The sequence below is a fragment of the Nylanderia fulva genome, unplaced genomic scaffold (genome assembly GCF_048542155.1).
Source record: "Nylanderia fulva isolate GAGA-0341 unplaced genomic scaffold, ASM4854215v1 Scaffold7, whole genome shotgun sequence".
Lineage (NCBI taxonomy): Eukaryota > Metazoa > Arthropoda > Insecta > Hymenoptera > Formicidae > Nylanderia > Nylanderia fulva.
Genome location: NW_028190807.1, coordinates 1,443,074 through 1,471,050, shown reverse-complemented (window position 1 = coordinate 1,471,050; position 27,977 = coordinate 1,443,074). Strand labels below are relative to the sequence as shown.

The following is a 27,977-nucleotide window of genomic DNA, read 5'->3' as shown; positions in this document are numbered from 1 at the left end:
ATTTCTATAACAATAGCTTTCAACGAGATATAACTACTGTATTGACACAATATGCTACGCAGCTCTGGTTACATCAATTGCTTACATTACGCGCTATTACATCTATAGCTACATCGGTGCACAGGTGCATTGAAATAAACGTCGTGCGATCGGCACTATCACATCATGAGACGCGAATATATTTTTATCCTACATTCAACTTGGTTCCTTTTCTTTTTACACTTCCAAAGTCTTTACGTTCACGGTGAGTTTAATTTCGAGTTCTACGCAATTTTATACGCCGAGTATGCGCTTTAAATCTGGAAAAATTATGTTAACTCTTTGTAGCGGAAGAATCGGGAGACGAGTACTCAAAAGGATGCACTCATCTGCATTGCGAAAGCGGCAGTCGATGCATCAAACGGAGATTTTGGTGCAAAGAGCCACCCTGTCCCGGAATGTTGTACTGTTCCAAGTCTAGAAAAGGTGAGTTTTATATAAGAAAGACCTGTCTCTTCGGAGATGTATATTTTCTTATTTTATTTTTATTTCGATTCTTTTAAATTCTAGATTGGCTTTCCTTTTTCGTTTCATTAATTTTAATTATCCTAAATTATTCTAAATTAATTATACAGTTAGAATTACGCGACTTGATAAATATAGATTTTTTGCGATGCAATTTTATTTATTTTTAGAATCGTTGAAAGGACCTCGAACGTGCGACACTGTTCGCTGCAACAGAGGACACATATGCACCATTAAAGTTCGAGAATGCCGCTGGGATGAACGTAATTATATTTATATTTTCCTGGTGAAATGAAAACAATGTACTAATTAAAACGTAAATTTTTTTCAGAATGCAAGCAACAAATAGCGCGTTGCGTATCAGAGAAGGAATATTACGAGGGTGCAGCTTCCTGTGCCGGTTTTGAATGTCCATCCGGGAAACGTTGCATCTTGCGGGAAACTTATTGTGTCAATCCACCCTGCAAACTTATAAGAAGTTGCGCGGAGATGCCAGGTTTAAGACAAATTTAATTTACTAATATTTAATCTGATTTATTAATTATTTTCATGCGTCTTCATCAAATAGGTCGGTCAAATTTCCTCCTCTTTATTTCACTACCTCCAATTGAGCTAAATGGTGACTTAAATAAAGATTTATGACTTAGATTAACCCTAAAAAATATTGTGTTAAGGCGGGCGAATGTTTCAAACAAATAAATGATCCAAAAATGCTGTTAGACACAAATGATGACAAATCGAATGACAAAAATACATAAAAAGTATTGCGTCATCTATTGTTAACAAATTTTTGGAATTGCTTATTTTTTGATCACTCCAATATTTCTAAAGTTATCGCGCGTTGACGTATTCGAGAAAGAATTGACAAAGAATTACGCGGCGTCAAGGTAATTAAGGCTAATCGTTTGCAGACGTGCAGACTTGGTTCGACGAATGCAGAAGTTTGAACTGCACCTCGGAATACGAGTGTTTCTTACGGCGACCGGAAAACAATTGTCTCGATGCACGGTGCACGCATACGTCCGACTGCACCTTCACCGTCGGTCTGTTTGCGATAAAACCAAAGACTCCGCTCATTCACATGAGAATAATGACTCCATGATTTTGTTCTATTCGCAGAAGACGAGCTAATTAGCAAGTACTGCCGCGGTTGGATCTGCCCGCGATCGCAAAAATGTGTCGTACGAATTGTAGGTGCTTGCAAAGGTTTCAACTGCACCGTCGAGAGATCGTGTCGAGCATTGGACAAGGTAATTCGTTTCTTAAACTTTTAACTAGTCTATGCAAAAACGCGCGCAAGGGATTCGCCGAATTGAATTCCGAGGAGCAAAAATACTTCCGCGAACAATAATTCGATCAACTTAATTTAGTTCGTTCTTGGAATTCTGACGACAATCGGTGCATTAAAACGTGAAATCGCTAAAAATATCTGCTAAATAAATTTTGATAGAAACAAATGTAGGTCGTCGAGCAACCCCCAACTGGAAAAACCCTAGTGCAAATGGAGAGCAAACTGGTTCAAGAACTGGAGAGAAAAATGAACTCGCAGACGATTTATTCAATCACGGGGGAAAAGGTGAAGAATATACTTTTCTTGCGAACGAGTTAAAGACCTCGGGGAAATTGAAGGGAGCAAAGCTAAAAGACTACTCTTCATTTACGTTTTCAGTCGACTTTGACAACTTCAACGCTAAGATCAAGTTTACGCCACACGACACCCACGTAAGTTAATCACGGACCTTTCCGGCTAACGTTATAAATCAATATTTTGTGGACACCAGCATGAGGTTCACTTTGCAACTCTACTGCATTCTTTTCGCAGAAAATATGATACGGAAATTTCATTGACTCATCGGCAAACCGCAACGACGAGTTCAGATTTAATCGCAAAATCTTTCGAGTCATCCATAAATCAAGATTCGACGCTGCCTTATCCGAAATCTTCGTGGAATTACAATAAACCATCGACAAACGATGTTATTGAGGTGCAAAATATCATAAGTATTACTTTTTTAAAAAATATTCAGCGACATTGAAATATTAAAAAATATATGGTCAAGTCTCCATCAAAAAAACCTCCCCTATTTATCTTCTCCCTAATCTCTAATTTAGCTAAATGATGGTTTTAATAAAATTTATGAGACTAATAGATCAACCCTTTAAAATATTATGATGAGGCGAGCAAATAAACGATCCAAAAAAATTGTTAGCAACAGATGGCAGACGTTTAAAATGATTACAAATTAAACAAAAATAATATTTGAACTACAATATGCTTATTCAAATAAATTTTATGCTTCTAATGTAGAAGTTATATTTCTTTTCTATTTTATTTCATACATATTGTGTAATTTTAAGTATTAGTATTATTTCTTTGGAATGTTTGCTTGCCTCAGCATAACATTTTTTTAAGATTAATCTACTAGTCATAAACTTTCATTTAAGCCATAATTTAGCTTCATTGGAGATAATGAAAAGGAGGAATTTGATTATACTCTTTAATAATTTTTCTAGATCACTTCTGAACTCGCTGACTCGACCAACGCAACCTTTCCGACAATTTTGCTCGCTGAAGAAAAAATCGAATCAACTACGTCGCGTGACGCGAAGAGATTAGAGATGCCGAAGAAGGTCTATATAGCGAGCAACACGTTGTCGTTTTCTGTGGTGTTGGACGGCATCAACTTTGTCGGGCACAATTATCCGATCTGGATAAAGAACGATCCGCATCCCACAGAATTGTTGGAGATAAAAGACGAGAACGATAACAGATGGGGATACACGCCTCAGGAACCATACAGGATTTTACTGCCGCCATACGAACCGGTGATCCTTGTCGAGGATACCCGAGAACGAGAAGTCTTTCCATTTTTAACTTATGTGTTCAATCGTCAATCTTTTAATGAGGCGACTGCTTTTATATCCTTGTCAAAAATGGCATCTACAGGTATTCACCTGTTAATTGCAAGGATCAAAAAATGGCTATTATAATATTTAAAAATTTCAATTGAAATATTCGAATTATTCGAGTGTAAGAAGAAGAGTCAAGGAATTTATTTAAACTATTTTTTATATGAAGAAAATTATATTTAAAAAAATTAAATTTTATTAATTTAATTTAAATTAAATTTAAAAAAGAGAGTACAATTTCTCTCTCTGTTTCAGATGCAAAGACGGCAGCTTCAAAGACGGATGATATCTCAACAATTGTGGACGACAAGAATGGTAATTATATCAACGATTCCGTGATTGTCGAAGCAGAAAACTTTGAGACGAATTATTTCAATGATTCGTCTGGCTATTATACCAAGTTTTCCGGAACAGAAGAGACAAACGTTATTATTACGCCAGAGATTCGCCCAGGAACGGACAATTACTACGACGTGAGTATACTTCAAGGGATTATAAACATTTATTATTACTTTCCATAAAGAGAATTGGCATGGTAATGATTTATTTCCATTGTAATCGAGCCACACGAGACTCTACGACGGGTTTATGAATCACGATTATCTAGAACGGAATAAGCTGCAGTCAATACAAGAACAAGAATTCAAATCGAGCGTCATTAATCCTACATCGGATTGTTCTAAGAATAATTCTGCCAATTTCACATTAGATTATAAATAATCTCTATAAACAAAATAATGCAAAGAAACATTTTTTCGAAAATTAGGTGATTTAGAGCCGGTTGTTCCAACTGGTTGGTAAATTTTATCGACAGATAGCATATATGTTCGTCTTTTTTTAAAAACTTATTTGAAAAAAGACGAAGATATGCTATCTGTCAGGTTTTTACCCAGCGATTGGGAACAACTAGCTCTTAATTATTCGATATACATATATACACTCACTCCAAAAAAAGCGGTACACTTAAAATTTGGAAAAAAATCTCAAATTTCAAATGACGATAACTTCGTAAATAATAAAGATAGAAAGGTTTCTAAAAAATGAAAATAAAGCCTGGAATCCGTACTTTGAGAATATATTTATTTCAATGTTGCGAGATAAATTTATTAAAAATGGCGGATGACAAAACGAGAATGTGCAAAATTGAAAAATAATAATTGAGTTAAGCAAAGTACATGGCGTGAGTCAAATATCACAACTCAATGAGATGAAAAGTATATAATAGTACAGAGTCTCCCCTTTAAAATGCTTTTTTATTCATTTTGATACAATGATTTTTCGCCGAGATATTTGCATTTGAGTAAAAAGACAGCTTTTTACTTTAAATAGAAATAACTCTGCGAAAAATCATTGTATCGAGATGAATAAAAAAGCATTTTAAAGGGGAAATTCTATACTATCATATGCTTTTAGTCCCATTGAGTTGCAATATTTGACTCACGTCATGTACCTTAGCAAACTCGGATCATTATTTTTCAATTTTGCACATTCTCGTTTTGTCATTCGCCATTTTTAATAAATTTATCTCGCAACATGAAAATAAGTAGATTCTCAAAGTACAAATTCCAGGCTTTATTTTCATTTTTTAGAAACCTTTCTATCTTTATTATTTACGAAGTTATCATCATTTAAAATTTGACTTTTTTCCAAATTTTAACTGTACCGCTTCTTTTTGGAGCGAGTATATATCTTCGATGAACGAAAACCTATCAATTTAAAATAGATTTGCCACTAAAAATATATACGACAATTTTCAACGATAATTGAGATGTATACAAATCGAAATTGTATGCGATGGCTGACGTAGAAACTTTCGTGAAAAATCCAATTAGAGATGAAACGAGGAGCCGAAATTTCTATTACACGATTCGTAGATGGGTAATGATAATCTTTCAATCCATCTATTACAGCGGGACAAAGCGATTACAGTTCTCGAGACGAGAAACTCTACGGCCTTGCAAAGTATCCTTACGACACAATATCCGTCGACGACGTCGACAAATCGCAACGCGAATATGAAGGATCACGTCTAAATAAGATTTCGAACATTTCGTTGAACGAGGAAGGAAATCAGGTACGTGGCATGTTCGCATATGTCAAATGGCAACTCGACATTTTTATCTCGTTCTGCGTGACTTGCAAAAGATGCAAACCGGTTCCGAATTTCATTTTCAGTCGGATATTCCGCTCGCGTTTCCTCTCGATACGAGCCAGACGAGGAAAGAACTGATTGCGCTTATAATAATAATGGCAAAAGAAAGAAAGAGGATCGAGAATATTATAACAAATGTTAAAGTCACGACACAAAGTCTATGACAACCTTTCATTCAGCAGCACCGAAATGACGGAATCGTGATGGGAAACGATACCGTTCTATTTGTGCGCATGGATGCTTTTTATTGCCTCTTTATCGTTTCCTCTTCCTTTCCATGGCGCAAGATCGTTTCTGTAAAGACCGAAATTCTTCCACGATTATCGGGCCAGAGAATACAATACAATGGTATAGCGAAAAGCCACGGCATTTCACGCGTTTTGGAGAACGATGATGGCAGATAATGGCTACTGTTCACGAAAAGGAATAAATTTATAAAGTTAATTGAATTCAGATTTTAGATTCATAGATGTTTTCACTCGGTGTCTTTTCGGTAATTTAAGCGCTCATTTTGACAGCGATTTTATTATAATTATAATAATATTAATGTGAGAAATATCTTATGTACTTGGATTTATAATATAAATAAACTTGAATTAAGATCATTTTTAATATTCAACAATTATATTATCTGCGAAATTCTCATGTCATTCTTTCAGTAATAATCATATACGATATTTATTCTACGTATATCGCCTCAATCTAACATATATTTTTTTATTCTTTCAAAACAACGATGATGAGCTTATTAAAGTGATAATACGCACCTCGAGTAATTTCCTTGTCTCGTTTTCATGAAATATTCTCGTGGACGGAACCAGTCGCACCACCACGTATAAGTTCCGAAATTTCTCTCTTTTAGAACAACGACGGTGAGCTTATTAAAGTGATAATATATACTTGGAATAATTTCTCTTTATGTCATGAAAATATCCTTAAAATTATTTAACCATTTAATTATTGCGTCTCGTTTTCGCAAAATATTCTCGAGAATGAAACTAGTTGCACCACCACCCCAAGTAGCAAACTGACGTCATTAAACGTCAAAATGACGTAAGTTTCGACATTTCTCTTGTTTCGAAAAACGATAATAAACTCATCTAAGTGATAATATACATCTGGAATAATTTCTTTGCACCTTCCTCAAAATGATTGAATTATTGGCTCTCGTTTTCGCGAAATATTCTCGGGGGACGGAACTAGTCGCACCACCACGTAAGTTTCCGAAACTGCTTCCACAAGTGCGGCAGCAGAAGAGAGACGGCAGAAAAGTGGTGGAAGTTGTCGAATATTAGCACGGCGATGGGGAATGGTACCAGTCTAGTCGGCCGTTGATCGCGGTACCGCGAGCTACCAGTTCTATCTCTCGCTCGTCGCGTCTTTTTCGCGCTCCGTGTGCTTCGCGGTCTCTCCAGTCGAGCAATTATCTTTCAAAGGATACGGGGTGAGCATCCTTGAAAGGTAAGTTTACTTGTTTTTCTTCCCGACTCTCTCTCTCTCTCTCTCTCTCTCAACGATACCAGCTACCTGGCAACCAGTATCATTTCCAGATGCATGCTGCATCAAATGGAAGATTCCTCTATATATTCCGCGAATAAAATGGAAAACGATTCGTCATTCGTATTAATCATTATCAATGAAGATCGATCAATTATTTCTATTTTCCAATACACGGGTAAAGAAATATAGAGAACTCGTTAATTTTCATTAATCTTTGACAGAAAGATATGGAATTTGAAATATAATTTAATTTTGAACGATACAATTATTTTTATTATATAATAATACACATGTGAGAAAACGCAAAAATTTCTGACAATTGCTTTATAATTCAAATAAGAGTATAAATATTATACAGACTCGCTATACTGATAAACTAATGATATTTATACCGATGATAATATAAAATAAATGAAAGGCATATCTAAATTGCATTTTATATGTATTTAATATGTATCATATGATCAATATGTTTCTGCTATTACAAAATGGGTTGCAGTATATTTTAATTAATTATAGAGTCCTTTCTCGAACAAATTGCGACTATGAGGTAGTTGTGCGGATTAATTTACTAGCATATACCTTGGCATTAAGCAATCGATCCACCTTTCCCTTGAAACCGTTGTAACCGTCTTATTACATGTACGGTGTCTCTTCCTCTCGTTGAATATGCATATAACATGTCCCTCAAGTTTATCGGCAGGTTATGGCGCTCCCGGGATTCTTGAGTGATACACATAACGACTACTTTAAAGATTATCGAGACTTTATATGGAAGATATGCAAAATGCACTGGTAGTAGATAATATTGACAATAAGTACTCTATCGATACTTTTTTTAAATAATAATAATAATAATAATAATACATCTCTCTTTTATTCTTCCTGTTTATCTCGATATAAAATGTAAATTATAATTGTTATATGCGTCATTAGTAATAAAATATTGTAAAAAAAAGAGTCATAATTGCATCTGTCGTAATGTGTGTAAAAGAAATGTGGAAGTGATAAATTATTCAACGAAATAAATCGAGCTCATTATAGAAAGAAAAAAAACACGAGGCACAATCGTTTAAATACACTTACATACACTTTAAATATCTTACAATATTTTTGCAATGACATTCATTAAAAAGGAATCAAGCAGTTATAGTGTATATATGTATGTAGGAGAAAATAATATCTTGTGTCTAAGACTGAATAGCAGTGACATTTGTCGGGTTTTCTCGCAAAAAAAGCAATTTACAAAAATTATATAAAATTAATGAAAAATTAAATAAAAATGGAATATTAAACATGAAATAAAATTAAATAAAATTTAAATAAAAAATTATATAAAATTAATTTTATAAAATAACATTTACATAAAATTGCGTACAATTACATAAAAATTGTATAAAAATTATATAAAATTAATTGATTTTATAAAATAATTACATAAAAATTATATAAAAATTATTCCGCGAAAAATTGAACCCGTCTATTGACATCACCGTAATTACACATTGTGTAATGTCACACTCTGTCGCAATATCGAGGATATATCCGCCGAAATATGAAATACTATATATATATATATATGTATACGTGTGATAAATAGGGATAACGAAATAGAAGAAATTGACGCGGAAAAGCAGATTTAAAAAACATGTAACGTGGCGTGTAATACCTACATTTTCGCGCTCGCGAGAATCGAGAGAAGCGTGGCCTGGTCGACGAATCGAGCAATTTCGCGGGGAAACGATACTTATTTGCGGTGTGATATTGCGTCGTGTTAACGGATGCCGGCGCTGAGTTATTTCGTGTTACATAAATTCCGATTAACACCCTCGTGTACTATATAACATTATCGCGCGCAAACAATCATTATACGGCGAACTAGCTGTAAAACTGTTACAAGGCTTACGTGATTCACGTGGTGTGTCGTACGGCATACCTCTTGCGTGTAACACATCATATACCGTTAATAATTAAACATGTAATACGTCACTTAACGTATGTACATGCGAGAGCATAGTCTCACGTAATTATAGAGACAACTCCAAATCGTAGATGCAGTGTTGCTCTTATTTAAAGAAAATTATAGATGATTATCTAAATAAAATTTTGCCGTCATCTTATCTTTGCATAGATAATCAAAATATATATTGTTAGATGAAAAAAGTGTTATCTTTACTCAATTATTTAGAATAATGTTCAGATAATTTGGTTTAGTCATAGCAGATAAATAATTAATTAGCGAGAAAAATTTATAAATAAAAGTATAAATCTTTTTTTATATAATTTTTTATAATTTACATTTTTTTATAACTATGTTTACGTAAGCGTTTTTAAAAATAGTATTATCTAAAAGCTATCTAGACAAATTGCTATATACTTTTATATTTTATCTAGATATATTTAAAATAAAATTTAAGATGAATTTACATATTTTTATCTCATCTTTATCGAACTGATTTCAAAATCATCTAAGTACAATATTGTGTAGATGTAATGTTACGACTGTGTAAGGATTGCTTATCTCGATTTCAGAGATGAAAATTTTGGAAAGACAAGTTTTCAAAATTTGATTGCAAATTTTCACGAAAGAGAGAGAGAATGAACTTGTTTCGTGATTGTACGTTTGAATATTACGATAATTCGCGCAAAATGGGAAACAGTTATGTATTTTAGGATTGCTAGAATTGCAAGGAACGAGCAATTTCTCAATGATCAAGTCACACACGACGGTGAAGTTGCGCAAAACTATATTTCTATCACTCTGGATAATTGAAAATCGCATTTTATATACACTCGCGATTTTCCATTTCGGGCGAAAGATATTCAGGCGAATTTAGGACGATGAATTAATCAAGAGATTAACGTCTCGCGTCGCGTATCTAATAAATACAAAATTAAGCGGATCCATCAATCGCTCGCGTGGAAAAATTTCTTACAAAATTATACTGCAATTCTTCGGAAAGAGAGAGCATGTGTGGGAAATTTATATATATATATGTATAAAATAACACTGACGTTGATTATTTTTTCTTTTTAGCATCCTGATTTCTAACACTGTAAATGGCGTAAAATCAGCTTCCTCTTTCCGGACTTTGATCGTCAAACTTTGTTTATTACATTTAGCTACCGCGGTTGGTACATTAAGATACTTTAGTATACTCGCCTGGGGCTATAATACACTTCTCTCACGAATATGTACGCTCCTTCAGTCTCAACACCGTTACGTTCACTGACCGAGAACCGGCATGTCTCGCCATCGATTACGAAAGTCAGTGCTATTTTACGCCTTCTTTTTCTGTGTTTCCTTACCTCTTCATCGCGTTATGTCACATAAAGATACATCATTTTTCTCATCTAATTTCAGATCAAAATTACGTCTAAGAAATGGATTAAAAAGAAAGAGAGGGAGAGGTATAAAACAAACAACATTATTCTCTTTATTGTGACAGAATTGAACAATGATTTTTTCCTTAGAAAAAAAAAAAAGAAAATTTAGAGTTTACAATTTTAAAAGAATATACAAGTGTAAATTTAAAAAATGCAATAAGTATGATATTTATTTCTGCACGTCAAGGTGCATAAGCTTGCATTTCTTCCGAAATGTCATCGCTGCTTTTAAAGTAGCGATATTTACGATCGATTTTGATGTGAAAATCCTTCGTTCTCAACGAAAGGAAAACGTTGCGGCTTCTCTCCGCCGAAAAACTGGAGCATCCGCGTGCATCCGTATACATCGTCATGCTTCATTCTCGCAGATATTTGGCGCGTTACGCCTCACGCGATTATGCATCCGACTGTGAGAAATGTCGGAAGAGGAAACAAAAGCGGTGTAAAAAAGTTTCACCGCTATATACACACATAGGTTTACATGCATGCATACATACATACATACATATATGCAGAACGTGCATTCAAGGGGACGTGACGATTGCGTCGTAGAAAGCACGTGTGCATCATCGTAAGGACGCGCCTCTCATCAACGTGAGGAATCGCTCACGTTCCTTTTGAATCGCGCCGACGAGAACTGAATGACTTTACAACTGGACATACTCTATTACGAGGACCATTACATGTTTGTTACGATATAGCGGGGTTTGCGCAGCACTCTCACTCTCGTTCTCCCGGGCTCTTGTTTTCCATTTCGGAGCGAAGCTTGCTTCATAGTCCGCCGGATCGAAGATAAACGTTCTCGGATGCACCGGTGCATGACCGCTCGAGGAACATTGTTTACATGCTTTAACTTCTTCGCTGAATGGAGAAATATTACTTCCTCGTTGCGCGTTCAAATCAACTATTCAAAACATTGAATTTTATAATAGTACGCGGAGAGAATTTTCTCTTAGAATTTATACCCTTACAATCATGCTAATCTCGTGGGACAGGATGATAAGAGTTTCTCTGATTAATATTTATCACGATCAAAATATTAATATGTACATAAGAAATTTTGCTGTACTTATTATTGTGATAGATACTTATATTTTACCATGATTTTCAGGGTAAATTATTCGAAGAGAAAATTCTCTCTGTCTAGAAGAATGTGCGCCATGATAATTGTTGCTGGCACCGAATATATATAATTATCGCTATAGCTCGAATAAAAATATTTATACTTTAATTTTATAATTATCTAATATATTTTATATAAATGTTTTATATAATTATATAAATAATAATATGCGCGTAAATTGCAGATAATTATACATCTTAAGATCTCAAGATAAAATATCTCAAGATCTAACGCAGCATCTGGTGTTGCAAGTAAAATGCGTTCGTTCTCGAATTAAAATTTCAAAAGATTTGATATTTTTCTTTTTTTATCAATATATATATATATATATATTATCAATATACATATATTTTAATAAATTAAACTCTTTCAAACGTTAGTCGTAAAATAAATTGACAGAATAATTTTCGACAAAACTAGCAACTTTATAAAGTTGCTAGTTTTGTCGAAAATAATTCTGTCAATTTATATATTTTAATGTAATAAAAAGGAAAAGAATTATTTAAGGCTCTTTGCCAACCATGTTGAGATTGTGACGTCAGAGAAAACACACGCTAAAAATTCTTAGATGCCATTTTATAAAATATAAAAATATTTCGATGAAACAGCACTTTAGATGGCTTTATCACACTCTTAAAATACCTTGAAAACTATTCTTTTCCCTTTATAATCAATTAACAACTGTAAAATGAGGTCCGGTCCGTATGTTCTTTGCACATGCGCAATCATTCCGCATGACAAAGTTTAATATTACGATCATTTTACGGTTGTTTGATTGTCAAAGGAAAAGAATAGTGTTGAAATTATTTTAAAGTGTACTAAAGTCATCTGAAATAGTATTTCATCGAAATATCTTTTCATGTAAAAATGGCATCTGAGAATTTTCAGCTTATGCTTTCTCGCCTCTGACGTCACAATCTAACATGGCCGCGGCGAGGATCCAGGAGCCTTAAAATTCTAAAAGATTTGATATTTTTCTCTCTTTGTCAATATTCATTAGTGTAATAAAAAAAAAATTGAGAAAATTGCTCGAATCCTTCGTCAAAGTGATTCACTGCACTTCAAAGCTAGATATACATCAAAGTTAATTTCTCTCTACAAAATGAACGATCTCTGTTCCAGATGAGTTGCAACTGCCCATTGACTCCGTCCACGGGACCCACATTGGCCTCGACATGCGGCGGAACTTCCTTTATGCTCTTTATGGGATTGCTCGAGGTCTTTTTACGGAGCCAGTGCGATCTCGAGGATCCGTGTAACAGACCCGCGACTCGGGACACGGTCAATTCGAGGTGAATAATACAAATGTAATAATAAGAAAGACCCTCATGCACACACACGTGTGTGAATACCAGGTGATTGTTGAATTCGGATAAATAGGTCACGACGTAAATGAGAAAGAGAATCGATCGATCCCGCCTTAAGGCGATTTCTTTCGGCGATTGCGCGATAACGAGTGTGTATACGAGCCCCACATGTTGAGAGACGTGAGAAATACATAACAATTGCATTGTGTGTATCTATAATAACGTAATACACACGTGTGTGTGGCAATCGATACGCGAGTGCTTGTCTAACGAAATGAGTCTTTGCAACGAAAAAGAAGCATAAAAAGAACTCATCTAAAATTAGAAACTTATCTCTCCGATCGTTGAAAAAATTCCTGTATCAACTCGTTAAATTACCTGTATATCCTGTATATTACTTATTTTATATCGTTGTCAATTTGTGCGCGCTCGCTCTGCAGCGTTATCACGGTTTATCTCCTACGATTATCCGGATATAACATGACGGATTTAGAAACTTGCGAGGTAGAGCGTTTCCTTATTTCGTATTGTCGTAATTAACTTCACTCGAGGTCGGTGCAAGCAACTCGAAGGAGGGAATCGTCCAAGTTTCCTTATCTCGCGAATAAAGCTACGACGACGCATTGTATATACATTTGAAGATAATAATACGTGTCGTCTTCTCGACGTGCAATTCTCGCGGGATCCCCTGACACTTATCGACGGGAGAGATTTCTTCCGCGATGCGAGAACGCATCCGCGGGAAGCTCTCGTTCCACGACGAATCCTAAATACGTGCTGCACGTATATACGTATAGATATATATTGGGATTGTGTGTCGGACACACATGTGCACCTGGTCGTTCACGTAATACCCAGAGGAACTATACTGGTGCTCCTCTTGCTCCGTCATCGCATCTTCCTCCTTCTTTTCCTTGTCACTCGGAAATGAGCATCCATGCACGTCTCTATCCTGCGAAATCGTTGTATGTATACGCACGAATGTACGTAATACCTTCGCAAACCATTGTTCCAATGCATCTCTTGTTGCGTCACATCTGGTCGTCGCATCGACGCCTCTTGTCCCGACACACGCGAAAGGAGCAATTCTTGTATGTACGGGAAGCTTTGAAAACACGCGGCACTCTGCGCTCTCTCTAATGAGAGAAAATATAAAAAGATAAGATACGAGACGTATAGCGAGAGAGAGAGAGAAATCAAGTTTAATCAATTCTTGATCAATCTCCAAAATTGCTTATGCAAACACGGTTATAAAAAAAATGTAAATTATAAAGAAGATGTCAAAATATATTCATACTTTTATTTACAAGTTTCTCTAAAACAAATTATTCTAGATAATTCAGTAAAGATAACACTTTTTTTAAATCTAAGATGCAGATGTAGACAATATACATATTTTTATTATTTATATAGAAATAAGATGAAAACTTTATCTAGATGATTATAATCTATACACATAATTATTTAGATAATAGCGAACACTTCATATACTTAACATATATTTTTTAGATTCTTTGATTTGATATGAATATATCTCGTAGTTTTTACATTCAAATGGTATGACTAAACGTTCTCTCCAGTCATTTGATTTCGTCATTCAATATATTTCGCATTCAGTTTTGTATCGCGTTCATTAAAGAAACGTGTTAAAATAATCCGTGAAATCGTGATGATTAACAAAAAAAAAAGAAAAGAAAAAGAGTAGAACAAGATTTATGAGCGAAAACTCGTTTACCGAAGATGGAAACAGGTTTGATTAGTTTTCAATTAAACCCTCTCGATCTATCTTTAAATCTTTATACATACGGTCGCTGTCAGTGATTAAACGGACTTGAGTCCGTTTGGCATTTTAATAAATACACATATAAATATGAGAAACACCGTTTATTCATAGATTCGTTCTTTCAAGCATTCCGTAATTCTTAAGAATTAAACCTTTAAAGTTAAAAGTGTGGTAGCTATATATATAATATAAAAAAAAAACAAACTGATGTAACATTCTACTTGCGTCACGTCTCGCACAAAGGGGTACATTTAATATATACCTGTTTTCTAAATAAAATCTCTATAATTAAAGTCTCTATCTGATAACATGAAAATAAAGTACGTAAAGAACAAGACGTAAAATTAGCATTTTTTTATTAGAGGTGCGAAAAATGTGAAAAGAATCTTGGCTCGTTGATAAAGTGTGAAGTAAAAAGAAGTGAAAAGGGAAGGCTAATCTCAATATTTTCTAACCATTCCGCTATCCGTTTCAATAATACAACCACAATCGCAAATCGCTGGCAAATGTGCTCTTTGACAGTAATCCGACATATATGAAACATATAACGATAACACGTACTCCGGGTCGAATATACATGTTTAACAATTATTACGAATTATCTCATCAACGTCACAAACGTTGTTGCAATTACTGTCAGACCGATAATTAAACATGAATTTCTCGCGTTTCTCTTGACTGGATTATTCATTCGGGCAATACGAAGGGATTAATTTCTCTCCCGATTCCGTAATTGCAATTTCCCACACAAAAGGATTACCTTTCCTTTCAGGCCGCGGTTTCTTTGAATACGCGAGAGAGAAAGGGAGAGAAAGATAAAGACGACTATTTCGTCTCTTTAAAAATTCTTCATTTCCAACATGAGAAAGTTGGATCACCTCCGATTTTCGCCAGAAATCTAAAATTAAAATTAACTTCAAAAATAAGGTCTCGTTAATCATATGCAGTCTTCGAATCACAGAGGGAAACTTTGATCTTCCGTCGTTGATAATTCGAAAGATACTCGCGGTTATAAGAGAAAATCGAGATTCCGCATTATTCGAGATGAGAAAAGAGAGCGATAGACCGCCGAGACGCTCCATAGAACTCTACACATCGTTCTATCGAGTTCCGCTCGTAAAAGTATGTCATTGTCCCGCGCACATGTACAATATACACGCGGATATGGGCACGTCGTGGCATTCAGAGCTGGGAGAGCATGTACGATCGCGAGTCAGCCTCCTGAGAAACCTGAGAAGCCTTTCGCCCACGATGCCGAGAGGCTTGGAAGCTAAAAGGGAAAGGGTGCACTGTGCCCCCAACGTGGGGCACAAAACCACGGTGGGACACGCTAAATCAATCAAATTTGCCAACGTCGATGACGCAACGTTCATTAACTCTCGCCAAAGTACGAAAAAAGAAATACATATTTAACGGCTTAATTAAACATTGAAATATATATGCATATATTATATATTAATTAAACATCAAGATATATGTATAATAAGCCATAGATATATGTATATGCACATATGGCTCATTAATTATTAATTATATTAACCTAATTATTAATTTTGTTGCACACTTAATGAAGTGGAGAAAGAAATTGATTACGAGTTGCGCGAGAGAAAATAATTTCATTTAATGGTAATCTAACTTGCGTGGTTCGTTAATCTCGATGACAAATTTGTTCCGTTTGCACATATCTGCTTTGAGGGGATGTGACAGATGCGTGGGAATGAGAGAAGCAAAGAGGGTTGGGCTAAATGTGCTTCCCTGTTACGTCACACGATGCTAATGCTAGAGCTGCCCCTCTAACCCGGTTTCTAATTTTCGTATGCGCGGTAAAAGGATCGCTTAATAACACCGACTCCGCTAATTAACGTGTCTTTCGTAAACGAGCATGCGCCGCAAAATCGCGTCTCGGAACCGAGCAATCTTCCGCGACACGACAATCTCGCTTTCGAAACGTCAAACGAGGGCCGGAGGGAAATCGAAATTCCGGTCAGGATGCGAAAACTGCGCATATTCTGCGAAACTCTGTCCTTTCATCCGTCTCGACGAATGTTTAATTGTTATCTCAATCAAATTATGTAGATGATCATCCGGGTGAAATTTTCGCGTCACATCTTATTTTTAGAGAGGTAATCAAAATATTATATCTATATCTGCATCTTAAGATGAAAAAAAAGTATAATCTTTACTAAATTATCTAGAATAATGTCCAGATTATTTGGTGCAAAGTCATAGCAGATAAAAATTTTATAAATCAAAGTAATGAACATATTTTTATATTCCTTTTATAATTTACATTTTTATAACTGTGTTTATACATACGCGATCTTAAAAATAATATTATCCGGAAATTATCTAGATTTAAAACAAAGTCTAAAATAAATTTACATATTTTTATCTCATCTTTATCTAGTTAATTTTAAAATCATCTGAGCATAACACTGACAGCGATTAAATGAATATACGTGACGGAAAACTCGGATAAAATCTAGTCTATTCCAACGGATAAAGTCTATTATACACCGGATACATTCCTGTTTGCGAAACAAACCGTTCGCGAAATCAGACGAATGATTTCGTATTAACGATGCTCGACGTTCTTCTTCAAGGTACGACTTCGTGGTGATCGGTGGTGGTAGCGCGGGTGCGACTGTCGCGGCCAGATTGTCCGAGGAACCGAGATTCTCGGTGTTGCTGCTGGAAGCTGGACTGGACGAGCCGACAGGTACTCAAATACCCTCGTTTTTCTTCAATTTCATCGGCAGCGATATCGACTGGCAGTACTCTACCGAGAGCGAGGACGGAGCTTGCTTAAACAAGGAGGACAGAAAATGTTACTGGCCTAGAGGGAAAGTACGTGCAGGATTAAATATAATTAAATAGAACCGGTAAAGTTAACAATTTCCTTATGTAAAAGGAAAAGACGTATTGAATATATGTATGTACACAGTTGAAAATTTTTTGTGAAATTTAACAGATATCACATGTCCCAAACGGTCCACAGAAATTTTTCTGTTAATTTAACATAATATGGATATGTTAAATGGAGACACAAATATTGTGTTAATATTTTACCACAAAATAAGTGCAAAACTTCAAATAATTTAAAATAAATTTTGTGTGAATTAACATACTTTTAATGTAAAAATTATGTTAATTTTTATCATATTTAGATTTTATCATCTTTACTTATATTAAAGTAAAAAATCAACATTTTTTCCTGTAAATTTTAACAGATATATCTTGTCACTAATAAAGCAGAACATATTTATTGTGTAAAATTAAAAATAGATGCACATTGTGTTATTTTTACATATTTTTCAGTTGTTTTAATAATTTAACATTTAAGTTTAATTAACAAAACAGTAGTATGTTAAATTAACACATAAATGTGTTAAATATTTACCACAAAAATTTTAACCGTTTTTAACAAGAAAACACAATTTTTTTCTACTGTGCACACGTTAGAATTTGTCTTGTGTCAACTAGTAAAAACTTTTCTAATTTTCGAGTCACGCGATGCAATATACACCGGATATTCATATTAAACGCAAAATGCGAAACCGCGTGTAGGTTCTCGGTGGTACCAGCGTCATGAACGGGATGATGTACATGAGAGGATCACGCAAGGATTACGATGATTGGGCCAGGCTCGGTAATGTCGGATGGTCTTATCGCGATGTCCTTCCGTATTTTATAAGGAGCGAGGATAATCAGCAAGTGAACAACATGGATTATGGTTATCACGGTGTTGGAGGACCGCTCACAGTCATGCAGTTCCCCTATCATCCCCCGTTAAGTTACGCTCTTCTGGAAGCCGGAAAAGAATTAGGTACAGAGTTGAGATGTAATCTTTCTGGTAATTTTCATCGACTATTTAAGTTACAATTTTTTCTTAAACAATTTAATCATGGTTTATCTTTTTTTCTTTAAAAAATAATGTTCTTCAAATTTGAAAAATAATATACTCTCCTGAAAATTCTGATCCGCTTGCCAGGATACGACACGGTCGATTTGAATGGACGGACGCACACGGGATTCGCTATTGCTCAAACCACGTCGAGAAATGGCTCGCGACTGTCCACATCGCGGGCTTTTCTGCGTCCTGCCCGGAATCGTCCTAATCTCCATATAATGCTGAACTCGACGGCGATGAAGATCCTCTTCGATGACAACAACAGGGCGGTTGGCGTCGATTTCGTCCACAACGGGAAGACCCAACGCGTCACGGTTGCAAAGGAGGTGGTGGTGAGCGGAGGTAATTAATTCTCTGATTAATTAACAAACGAGCGTTCCATGTCGGATGGAACGTTTGTGTACCTTCAAGCGGAGGAAGTCTCTCGAGAGGACATTCCTTGCTCGAGTACTAGACTTATCCTAATTCCGAGACACGAAGGAAAGCTACAGAGGACCGAATATGTTTCCCTCTACATTGTGTAAGTTGTGTATATAGAGATGTAGGAATCCGTGTTTGGAAATAGCACTGTGTCAGTCTTAATTACTCATCCTCTCGCAAATTGTCTCAAGGGATTGTAATCACATCTTCGGTTTCTCTCGAACAATACGAATCGCGCGTTAGTGATGTTCTCGGAGACACTAGACTAATAATATTAAAGCGATATGTTATAGTGCAATACATGTCATCGATCTTCTTTAATTACATTAAAATTAATATATCAATATATTAATGTATCATACGCAATATTAGCGACATAAATAATTTAATATAGATTTTTATCATCTGCAAAAAAAGTTTGAAATTAATTATATGAATAAACATTCGCTACTGTGTGTTTAGGTGCTGTCAACTCGCCTCAAGTTCTCTTAAACAGTGGCATAGGACCTCGGGAGGAGCTGAACGCGGTGGGCGTACCGGTTGTACGTGATCTTCCGGGTGTCGGCAAGAATCTCCACAATCACGTAGCCTACACACTGGCCTTCACCATTAATGATACCGACACCACTCCGCTCAATTGGGCGACTGCCATGGAATACCTACTATTCAGAGACGGTCTAATGTCTGGCACAGGTGAGATATTATTGTAAACATTTACTCCATCATCATCGATAGGAATTAAAAAATCATATATATATATATATATAAGCATGTCCTCTTTTCGTAATCCTAACGGAATACAAGAATTTAATAGACCCAAAATATCCTGCTAATCGCGATCAACGATTTCCCTATAAGCAAGCAATTCTGACTCCGGGCACTCACTCCATCGTCATCGATAGGAATAAAAAAATCATATATATAAGCATGTCCTCTTTTCGTAATCCTAACGGGATACGACAAGGATTCAGTAGACCCAAAGTCCTGCTAATCGCGATCAACGATTCCTCATTAAGCAAGCAATTCTGATTCCGGGCTTGGCTTCGCGATTTCATTGATCGCGTTAAGGTAATCCAATTCGCCTCTCCTGCTTCCTGCTCTGCCGTGTCGAAGATGTTGCGCATCTCGTAGCATAGTAATTCACGGGCTTCGTGCACGAGCCCCAGTGAAAGTGTATTGCACAATGGTCACGTTCGCGTTCGTCGGTCTCTCGATTACGTGACTCGTCCCGGTCGACAGGTCTATTTACCGTCGTCCGAATTGCGCGGACCGATTTAAAGTGGCGGTCCATCGCCTCCCTCTCGACTTGCCAGACGATCGTGACTCTACTCTGACGATCCATCAAACGCGAATTATCCGACGAGATTTCTCATTCCGCTAGTTCGCATGCCTCCTTATGTATCATTGCCTACGTTTGAATCTTGTATATCTCTCTGACGTTGCTCTATGATTCGATTATGAGAAGGAAAGCTGCAAAAAATAGGCAACATCGACACAGCTATTTCCAATGTTGTGTGCTTAGATGACTTGAAAATTAGCTAGATAAAGGTGAAATAAAAGTATGTAAATTATTTTATATTGAAAACATTTGTTTATTTAAATTTTTTTTTTAATGTAGATAGAAAATAAAATTATGTGGCGATTCATCTAGATAACTTTTGGATAATATTATTTTTAAGATCGTTTATGTAAACACAGTTAGACAAAAATGTAAATTATAGAAGAGATATAAAAATATACTCATACTTTTATTTATAAGTTTTTATCTTTATGATTCTGAAACTCTAAATCAAATTATCTGAACATTATTTTAAATAATTTAGTGAAGATAACTTTTTTTTATCTAAGATGTAGATATGGATACATAGTTTAATTATCTATATAACGATAAGATGATGCCAAAACTTTATCTGGATGATCATTTATATAATTTTATTTAGATAATAGCTATTTCACACAATGACCATAATTATTTAACTTATCTCTATTGATAATTTTTCTCTCATAATAATAACATTATGAAATGATGTTAATGGTTAATGCTTAATAATAGCGCAGTAATGTCCAGTATGTGTGCATTGTAATGTTCTGTAAATTAATATGAACAATTCATCCCTCTCATTCACGACCGTCGTTTATGGCCATTACTATTATATATCTATACGTTTACATTGTCATCATGGCTAAATTACATATCGCGTGTGTTAGCAAGTAATAATAGCGAAAAAAGTTGTATAGGTCATAGAGTGTCGTTACAGAACAGATACTTCCCTTCGCGTTATTACATCGATCGATAAACAATAAGGAGGTGAATATGCGGGAAAGTTTGTTCGAAACTTTTGGCTAAACTTTTTTCGTCTTCGTTTAATTAACGAACTCGATTAAGCGATACGATAGACGATTTTGCGCGAAACTTTTCTCGATCGTTAATAATCAAAGACAGGGAGATAAATTGCGAAAGGCGCGACCGGAATTCAACCGCGCAAATTGTTGAGGAAATATCCGCATACGGATATTTCGCCGCTTGTTGTAATAATAATAATAAACGTATCCCTTTCACGAGAGACTCGGCTCGGTCACAGCCCAGAGGGCTTTTTAAGGTATTCGGAACGATCGATAGCCCCGAGCCGAGTTCTCAGTTCTTAACGAGCCCCCATCGCGGAAGGGGACTGAGCTCCTTCGCGTTAAAATCGTGTCTCTCCCGCCCTTCTCGTTGACTCGCACGAATCGCCCCCGGGGAAACGTTGCATATAATAGCGTGGCTCTCTCGCTGAATACAGCCCGCAGCTACGCGATTCGAACGATTAAATTACGTAAAAGGTATAAGACGGATTCGGATTAATGTTAAGTGTTGCAGAAACAACGTGATTCGGGTATCATTTCTCAAACTGACGCCTGAAAGGGTGATTAATTATGAATCAAGAATTCGCATTGACGGATTGAATTCGCCTCAGCAATCCAATAATTGATCGAAGCACAAATTATTCGGATATTGTGAGTCTCTGAGAAATCATTGTTACACACCGACTCGTTTTTACGATTTATTTGTTAAATATAATAATCGGTTATATCAAAAGTATATCATGCTTTTCAGCACTGCGATTATTAATTTAATTTAATTTTGTAATTTATTTATAATGATTTATTATATAAACAAGAAATTAATTTTAATAATGGCAAAATTGTGAAAAAGAAGTACTTATTAATGACATCGCTTTTGGCATTGACTTAGAAATATTTTCAAATAATAATTATTTATATTAATTTATAAATAAGTAAGAAATTAATATAATAATATATAATAATAATATTATATATAATAATATAATAAAATATATATAATAATAGTCACAAACTGTAAACAGAAGAGGTAATTATCGATAACATGGCGTTGGCTTAGGAATATCCGAAGTGACGGCGATGATAAATACCAAGTACGCTGATCCGAGGGAGGATCATCCCGACGTTCAGCTAATCTTCGGTGGTTACTTGGCCGATTGCGCGGAGACCGGCATGGTGGGTGAGAAGAAGGGAGCAAACCGCAGCATCTACATCATCCCGACGATCCTGCATCCGAAGAGCCGCGGTTATCTGCGCTTGCGAAACAACGATCCACTCTCGAAGCCGCTGATCTACCCCAAGTATCTGACTCACGCCGACGACGCGGCCGCTCTTGTAGAAGCTGTCAAGTTTAGCATCAGATTATCGGAGACCCAAGCACTCAAGAAGTATTAACTTTTATTCTTTTTTTATCTTTATTTTATACAAACAAAAATGAAGCGAAACAGCTTTTCTCGGTAGAAGAGTAACGTTGTTTATTTTATCAAATAAATTCCAACAGAGTAAACGTCTCACGTCAAATATTTTATGTACTATCATTTCTCGAACAATACTAGATTTTTATTAATACCTATTTGTCAAAGTGCACGTATATATTTTTAGAGAGAAAATTTTTCTCATATTTTACGAACAATAATAAAGTGTAACTTGGTAAATAAAATTTGTTTATATTGCGATTTAAAAAAAAAAACCTTTTAGATACGGTTTTGAGCTGGATCGAACTCCCGTGAAAAATTGCGAGCATCTGAAATTTGGCTGCGACGCTTATTGGGAATGCGCGATCCGTCATGACACTGCGCCTGAGAATCATCAAGCTGGATCCTGCAAGATGGGACCACCGGACGATCCTTTCGCCGTGGTTGACAATCAATTGCGTGTCAGAGGGGTTCGAGGAGTGAGGGTGGCCGATACGAGTATCATGCCGAAGGTGACATCCGGCAACACAAATGCTCCGGCGATCATGATCGGTATATCTATTTTCTTTCATATTTTTTCCCTTACTTTTCTTTTCTCCTCTTTGCACATCCGGAAATTAAAACGTGTTACAGGCGAAAGAGCGGCAGACTTCATCAAGAAAACTTGGGTCGACTGATTTCAGCTGATTTAAAATCGAATGATTCTTATTATGAATTTTGCAAAAAAATCTCGTGTTTCAGGCAACGCAGATAATTTAAAAAGATTGTAAGAAAGTTTGAGATTTTTGCATTCTTCGAATTTCTCGTTATAGATGAAAGACACGTACATTTGAAACATATATAGATTCACCTTTTTCAGAGACAATCTTGTGAAATTTTGACGATTAATTAATTACATTTAATTAGGATCTTAGAGTATTACTTAGTGTGTACTTTTGTAAGTTATGTTAAATAATCTCTGTCAGAACGAGAGATTATTCTTTAGCATAAAATTATTTTACCAACGAGCAAAATAGTATTATAGCTTTTTCTAGTTACATGACAGGATATGTAAGATTTTATTCTATTTTTGACAAGGATTTTATTCTACGCTCATTTGGTATATTGTACGTTTAAGTTCGTTTTGTTTTTTTCTTCGTACCAAATAGATTCATTGATCGCGATAACTTTTATAATAAGCCAACCATTTCGATTGTCTCCGCAAATTTCCTCTGCATTTCCACCGACAATAAATAGAATAAGTGACTTTGTAACTGTGTAAATAGTACATTACCGCAGTGTACTCTTCAACGAATCGCTCCGTAAAATAATGTACAAATAAAGAATATTTTATCGCGAAATATGTTATCTCATGTCTTTCGAGGTCGTCAGCTTGAGATAAACGTAACGTGTTTTTTTTTCCTTATATCGAATAAAAATTGTCAACCTAAAATTTTCAACCTCTCGCTATTATGTCGAAACTTTGATCAGTAGTTGATCGTCAACAAAAAAAATTGGATTGAAAAACTTTCGACGGAGAAATATGTCACAATATGTGTAATGCACTTATGTTACAGGCATGTAAGTATTACATATATGTATGTAACTCTTAAAGAGAACGTTGATACATTCATAACATTGTATTATAATATATGCTAACAATTGCAGTAACAGATAATAATACTGATCACACACACACACACACACACACACATTCGATATATCTCTTAGCTTTTTAAGAAGTCATGTATTTTATACGTAAGACTAGATGTCTTCTTTTCTTATTGCGCAAACAAACATTCTTAATTATTTATAATTAGGAATTTCTTATAATGATTACATATCCTGTTTCCGGCCATTTTCTCTCAATATGCTATATTAAAGTGTTCCATCGCTAATCATCGATATCGTAAAAACCAGCACGTTCGCTACATTTGTACATTCTTCGGATCTTCAGAATGTCCTTCTTACTGAAACCTTCTCTCTGACCGAGTTTCTCTCTGGTGTTACCCTGGAAGATTCCACCAATAAAATCCAAAATGCCACCGTCTTGTAGATTCTACAGGCACAGAAATACAGAGGCATACACATGTACATATATATTCAGAAGCTCGTGATTTGCAAAATGTGTGCTGTTTTTCTCCTCTCTTTTTCATCACATCATGAAAGCGAAAAAGCGAACAAAAACATTTATAAAAATGATACATTATAAATAGCGCGCTTACTTTGGCCACGATGGTCTTTAATTGATTATTCTTGGAGAACGCTGTTGACGAGTAGTGCATCACGCTGCTATAATCGTAACCGACACCAAAAGCGTCAGTAACTTCTGCCGGGGCCTTATTGAAATTGTGCGTGTGACCTAGATACATAATACACATGATAAATATATGTATTAGGTAACCGATAACTTTGGTCAGGAATCGACGAGTATATGAAATTTAACTGACATAACAGCGTTTTTCATTCTGAAGAGATTCTGTATAAAAAATGTCGAAAAATAAATAACATCAATTAAACATTCAATTAAATTTTTTGATTGACTTCAGTTTTATAAACTTGTATTAAATTCATCAATATTAATTAAATTTAATTAAATTTATATTTTAAAAAAGTTAATTTTTTCGTAGAATTTTTAATTGTGACAGAAACTGATCGAGAGAAAAAATGATCATCTTGTTCAGATAAAAAAATGTTGTTATGTTTAAATAAAAATACAAAAATGTATACTCGGTTCAATATTCTGCCACAGAATGTTGACGTAGTCATCTCGCTCGTATCTGCTGTGTTCGTGCAAAAAGCCGACAGCGTGCATCAGCTCGTGTATCACGGTGCCCTTCTGCGTTAGGCAACCAGGCACCTGAAGATTCACGTCTTGACGACCTCCAGTTCTGCCCACGCTGCTCCAGCATCCAGTATTGCCGGCCGTAATTCTGATAAAGTCGTTCTCCTGACCCGTATACGGCTTAAATCTGATACACGTGTACCTGTGATAATCGTCCATCGCGTCGTATATGATTTTTTGTTGCTGCGCATCTGTGCGACATAAGTTTCATGAAAAAAAACACGAGAAAATACAAGAATTATAAACAGTAAAAGAGACCGTCTTCAATATTAAGCAACTCAGTGAGCATTATTGAGAGAATGAACTTTTTAAGAGGACTTTTTAGAGACTTAATTAATTTTTCTTAGAAATGATATCAGTAAGTAATCTTTTTGTAACATATTTTTCAGAAGAGCTCTTTATGATGTCTGTAGAGTCTCTAGCAAGCGTGCCATTAAGTTATTTTAGCAACATACGTGTGAACCGCGTGCTTGCGAATTGGATTCCAATTAAGGAGATAGCATTTACGTTCTTCGATATTAACGTTTTTAAGGTAATCTTTCTTTCTTAAATTATAAATATTATTAAATATATATTTGAGCATAAAATATAGAGATGACAATTCTTTTGATAACATATTGCTCACTGGGAAATTATTCGGATGTGAATGTCGAAATACTAGTTTTTTAATCAACTGATGATCGAAGCATCAGCTTTGTGCTTTCTCAATAAGTAACACAGTGATAATATGTGACGATATGTTATCAAAAAAAATTCATAATAATGAAAATGATAACATTATGACATCAATAAGTCCTCCAATGAATCGATTTTAGAGGAAAGAAAGACATCACATAAATGACATCTAAAAGAATTTCACAATCTGACTTTTTTTAAATATCAAAAAAAGATTATCGTTAAAAATTGCTATTTGTATAGTGTATTATATTTTTACATATTTTTATATTAAAAAAACATAACTCTTAGTATACATTTCTTTTATAACATTTTATTAGAATTTTGCAAAATACAAAAAGAATTTAATTATTTTTGAATAAAAAAACACTTTACTTTTTGAAGACATCTTACTGATATCATTTCTAAGAAAAATTAATTAAGTCTCTAAAAAGTTCTCTTAAAAGTTCATCCTATCAATAATGCTCACTGGGAAAAACTGATGTCATTCGACGTCAAAATAATATGACTGAAATTTTTCTCTGTGTAACAGAAAAAATACCGAATTTTCCATCAGGGAAGATGTTGAAGTTTGAAAGAGTCTCTCTTTTCTACTCACTGAAATAAGGACTGATGATAAAAGGAATGATGCCACCGGGCCATCGAGCGGAGACCGCCGCGAGGCCGCTTCTTCCGGTGATCGGCGGAAATAGGATGTCTCCCTCCACGTACTCGCCCAACTCTTCAGGATTCACGTCCATACCCTCGTGCCACTGCGCGACCCTCAGTCCTGTGACGTTGCTCGGGAATCCGTAGAGTGATCCACCGAGATTTCGCAGATGAGCGATCAATCCGTCAGGACTGTCCACGACGTTGTCGAAGACGTCTCGACGACGAAACGTCGGCCAAGCCTCGACGTCGGTCGACAACATCGTCGTAAGAACGACGAGCGTCCATACAAGGGTGGTCGACGGTCGACTCGACATGGTCGTTATTAAATCAGGTTCGCCGATTCGGTTTCTTATATGTAACGACGAAGGCGCGAATGCAATGACATAGTCCCACTTGAATGTCGTATTCCGGTGTTTTTATACCTCGCGTCGAAGAAATCCGTGCCCCACCCGGTGCGGATGAAGTCGTGTAGGTAGCGGTTCCGGAAGTGATCGGGGCCATCCGTTGATAACCATGAGTTCCGATTTGCGCATCCGGTATCTCTTTGATATCGTCTAGTCTAGAAGGTGCGACATCAAGAACCACCGAGGTCACCTGCGTGAGTCATTAATCCTTCCGACACGGCGATTACTTTCAAGAAGTATCCAAATTTTTTTCAGCTATTTCGATAACATATCAATCATTACCCTACCCAAGGTTTAAATTTAAAAGATACAGGAATATAGATTCGCAACCTTTGCCTTGGCAAAAAAATCGTAATTAAATAAAACTCTATCAGCTTTCAGAGACGCTTAATTTTTGATCAATTTCGAGAGATAAATTGCTTAATTATTCAAATGCTTTAATATAAATTTGGAATTGCTCGATATTTTTATTTTAAGCGATAAAAAACATTATATATAAATACACGAAGGACAAAAAGAGACAATACAGAGTATATCGTTTCCCTTCTCTCGGAGGAAGAAATTATTTAGAAGTGTCAAGTACGACCTACGTAATCGGAGAGCGGCACTTATATTAGCACATTTGTTTCATAAGTACAGGGATTAGTATCTCGCGCGAATCATTCACATGCA

The 27,977-nt window shown here is 35.5% G+C and overlaps 2 protein-coding genes across 4 annotated transcripts; one reads left to right on the top strand and one right to left on the bottom strand.

The window, feature by feature from the left end:
• Positions 1–24,091, top strand: LOC114934616 (glucose dehydrogenase [FAD, quinone]). 3 transcript variants are annotated; one of them, XM_085488520.1, is made up of 13 exons: positions 1–244; positions 328–465; positions 675–767; positions 836–1,000; positions 1,416–1,547; positions 1,624–1,754; positions 1,967–2,080; positions 2,174–2,226; positions 2,327–2,489; positions 3,019–3,451; positions 3,670–3,887; positions 5,325–5,488; positions 5,590–6,171. In XM_085488520.1, exons 1-12 carry the CDS (start codon positions 166–168, stop codon positions 5,445–5,447), a joined length of 1,842 nt encoding a protein of 613 aa, XP_085344646.1. In that variant the 5' UTR covers positions 1–165; the 3' UTR covers positions 5,448–5,488; positions 5,590–6,171. The 3 variants fall into 3 exon arrangements, with proteins under 3 accessions (XP_085344646.1, XP_029163132.2, XP_085344647.1); XM_029307299.2 differs by lacking the exons at positions 1–244; positions 328–465; positions 675–767; ... (7 more) ...; positions 3,670–3,887; positions 5,590–6,171 and adding exons at positions 12,699–12,868; positions 17,270–17,513; positions 18,234–18,492; ... (3 more) ...; positions 23,035–23,303; positions 23,385–24,091 and having other exon boundaries at positions 5,432–5,488; XM_085488521.1 differs by lacking the exons at positions 1–244; positions 328–465; positions 675–767; ... (8 more) ...; positions 5,325–5,488; positions 5,590–6,171 and adding exons at positions 6,900–7,027; positions 12,699–12,868; positions 17,270–17,513; ... (4 more) ...; positions 23,035–23,303; positions 23,385–24,091.
• Positions 24,046–27,551, bottom strand: LOC114934615 (zinc metalloproteinase nas-1). The gene is made up of 4 exons (XM_029307298.1): positions 26,849–27,551; positions 25,461–25,766; positions 24,956–25,092; positions 24,046–24,789 (listed from the first exon to the last, which is right to left on the bottom strand). The coding sequence occupies exons 1-4, from the start codon at positions 27,213–27,215 to the stop codon at positions 24,625–24,627; spliced, it is 975 nt and encodes a 324-aa protein (XP_029163131.1). The 5' UTR covers positions 27,216–27,551; the 3' UTR covers positions 24,046–24,624.
• Between the last annotated feature and the right edge of the window lie 426 nt (positions 27,552–27,977).

What these genes read in the sequence shown, in the direction of transcription:
- LOC114934615 (XM_029307298.1), bottom strand. Translation starts at nt 27,215, where the DNA reads ATGTCGAGTCGACCGTCGACCACCCTTGTATGGACGCTCGTCGTTCTT. An exon ending in GTGGCAGAATATTGAACCGA is followed by an intron (nt 25,093 to 25,460) that starts GTATACATTTTT and finishes TTATGTATCTAG; the next exon opens with GTCACACGCACAATTTCAAT. An exon ending in TAAAGACCATCGTGGCCAAA is followed by an intron (nt 24,790 to 24,955) that starts GTAAGCGCGCTA and finishes CTGTGCCTGTAG; the next exon opens with AATCTACAAGACGGTGGCAT.
- LOC114934616 (XM_085488520.1), top strand. Translation starts at nt 166, where the DNA reads ATGAGACGCGAATATATTTTTATCCTACATTCAACTTGGTTCCTTTTC. An exon ending in CGTGTCGAGCATTGGACAAG is followed by an intron (nt 1,755 to 1,966) that starts GTAATTCGTTTC and finishes AAACAAATGTAG; the next exon opens with GTCGTCGAGCAACCCCCAAC. An exon ending in GAACGGACAATTACTACGAC is followed by an intron (nt 3,888 to 5,324) that starts GTGAGTATACTT and finishes CATCTATTACAG; the next exon opens with CGGGACAAAGCGATTACAGT.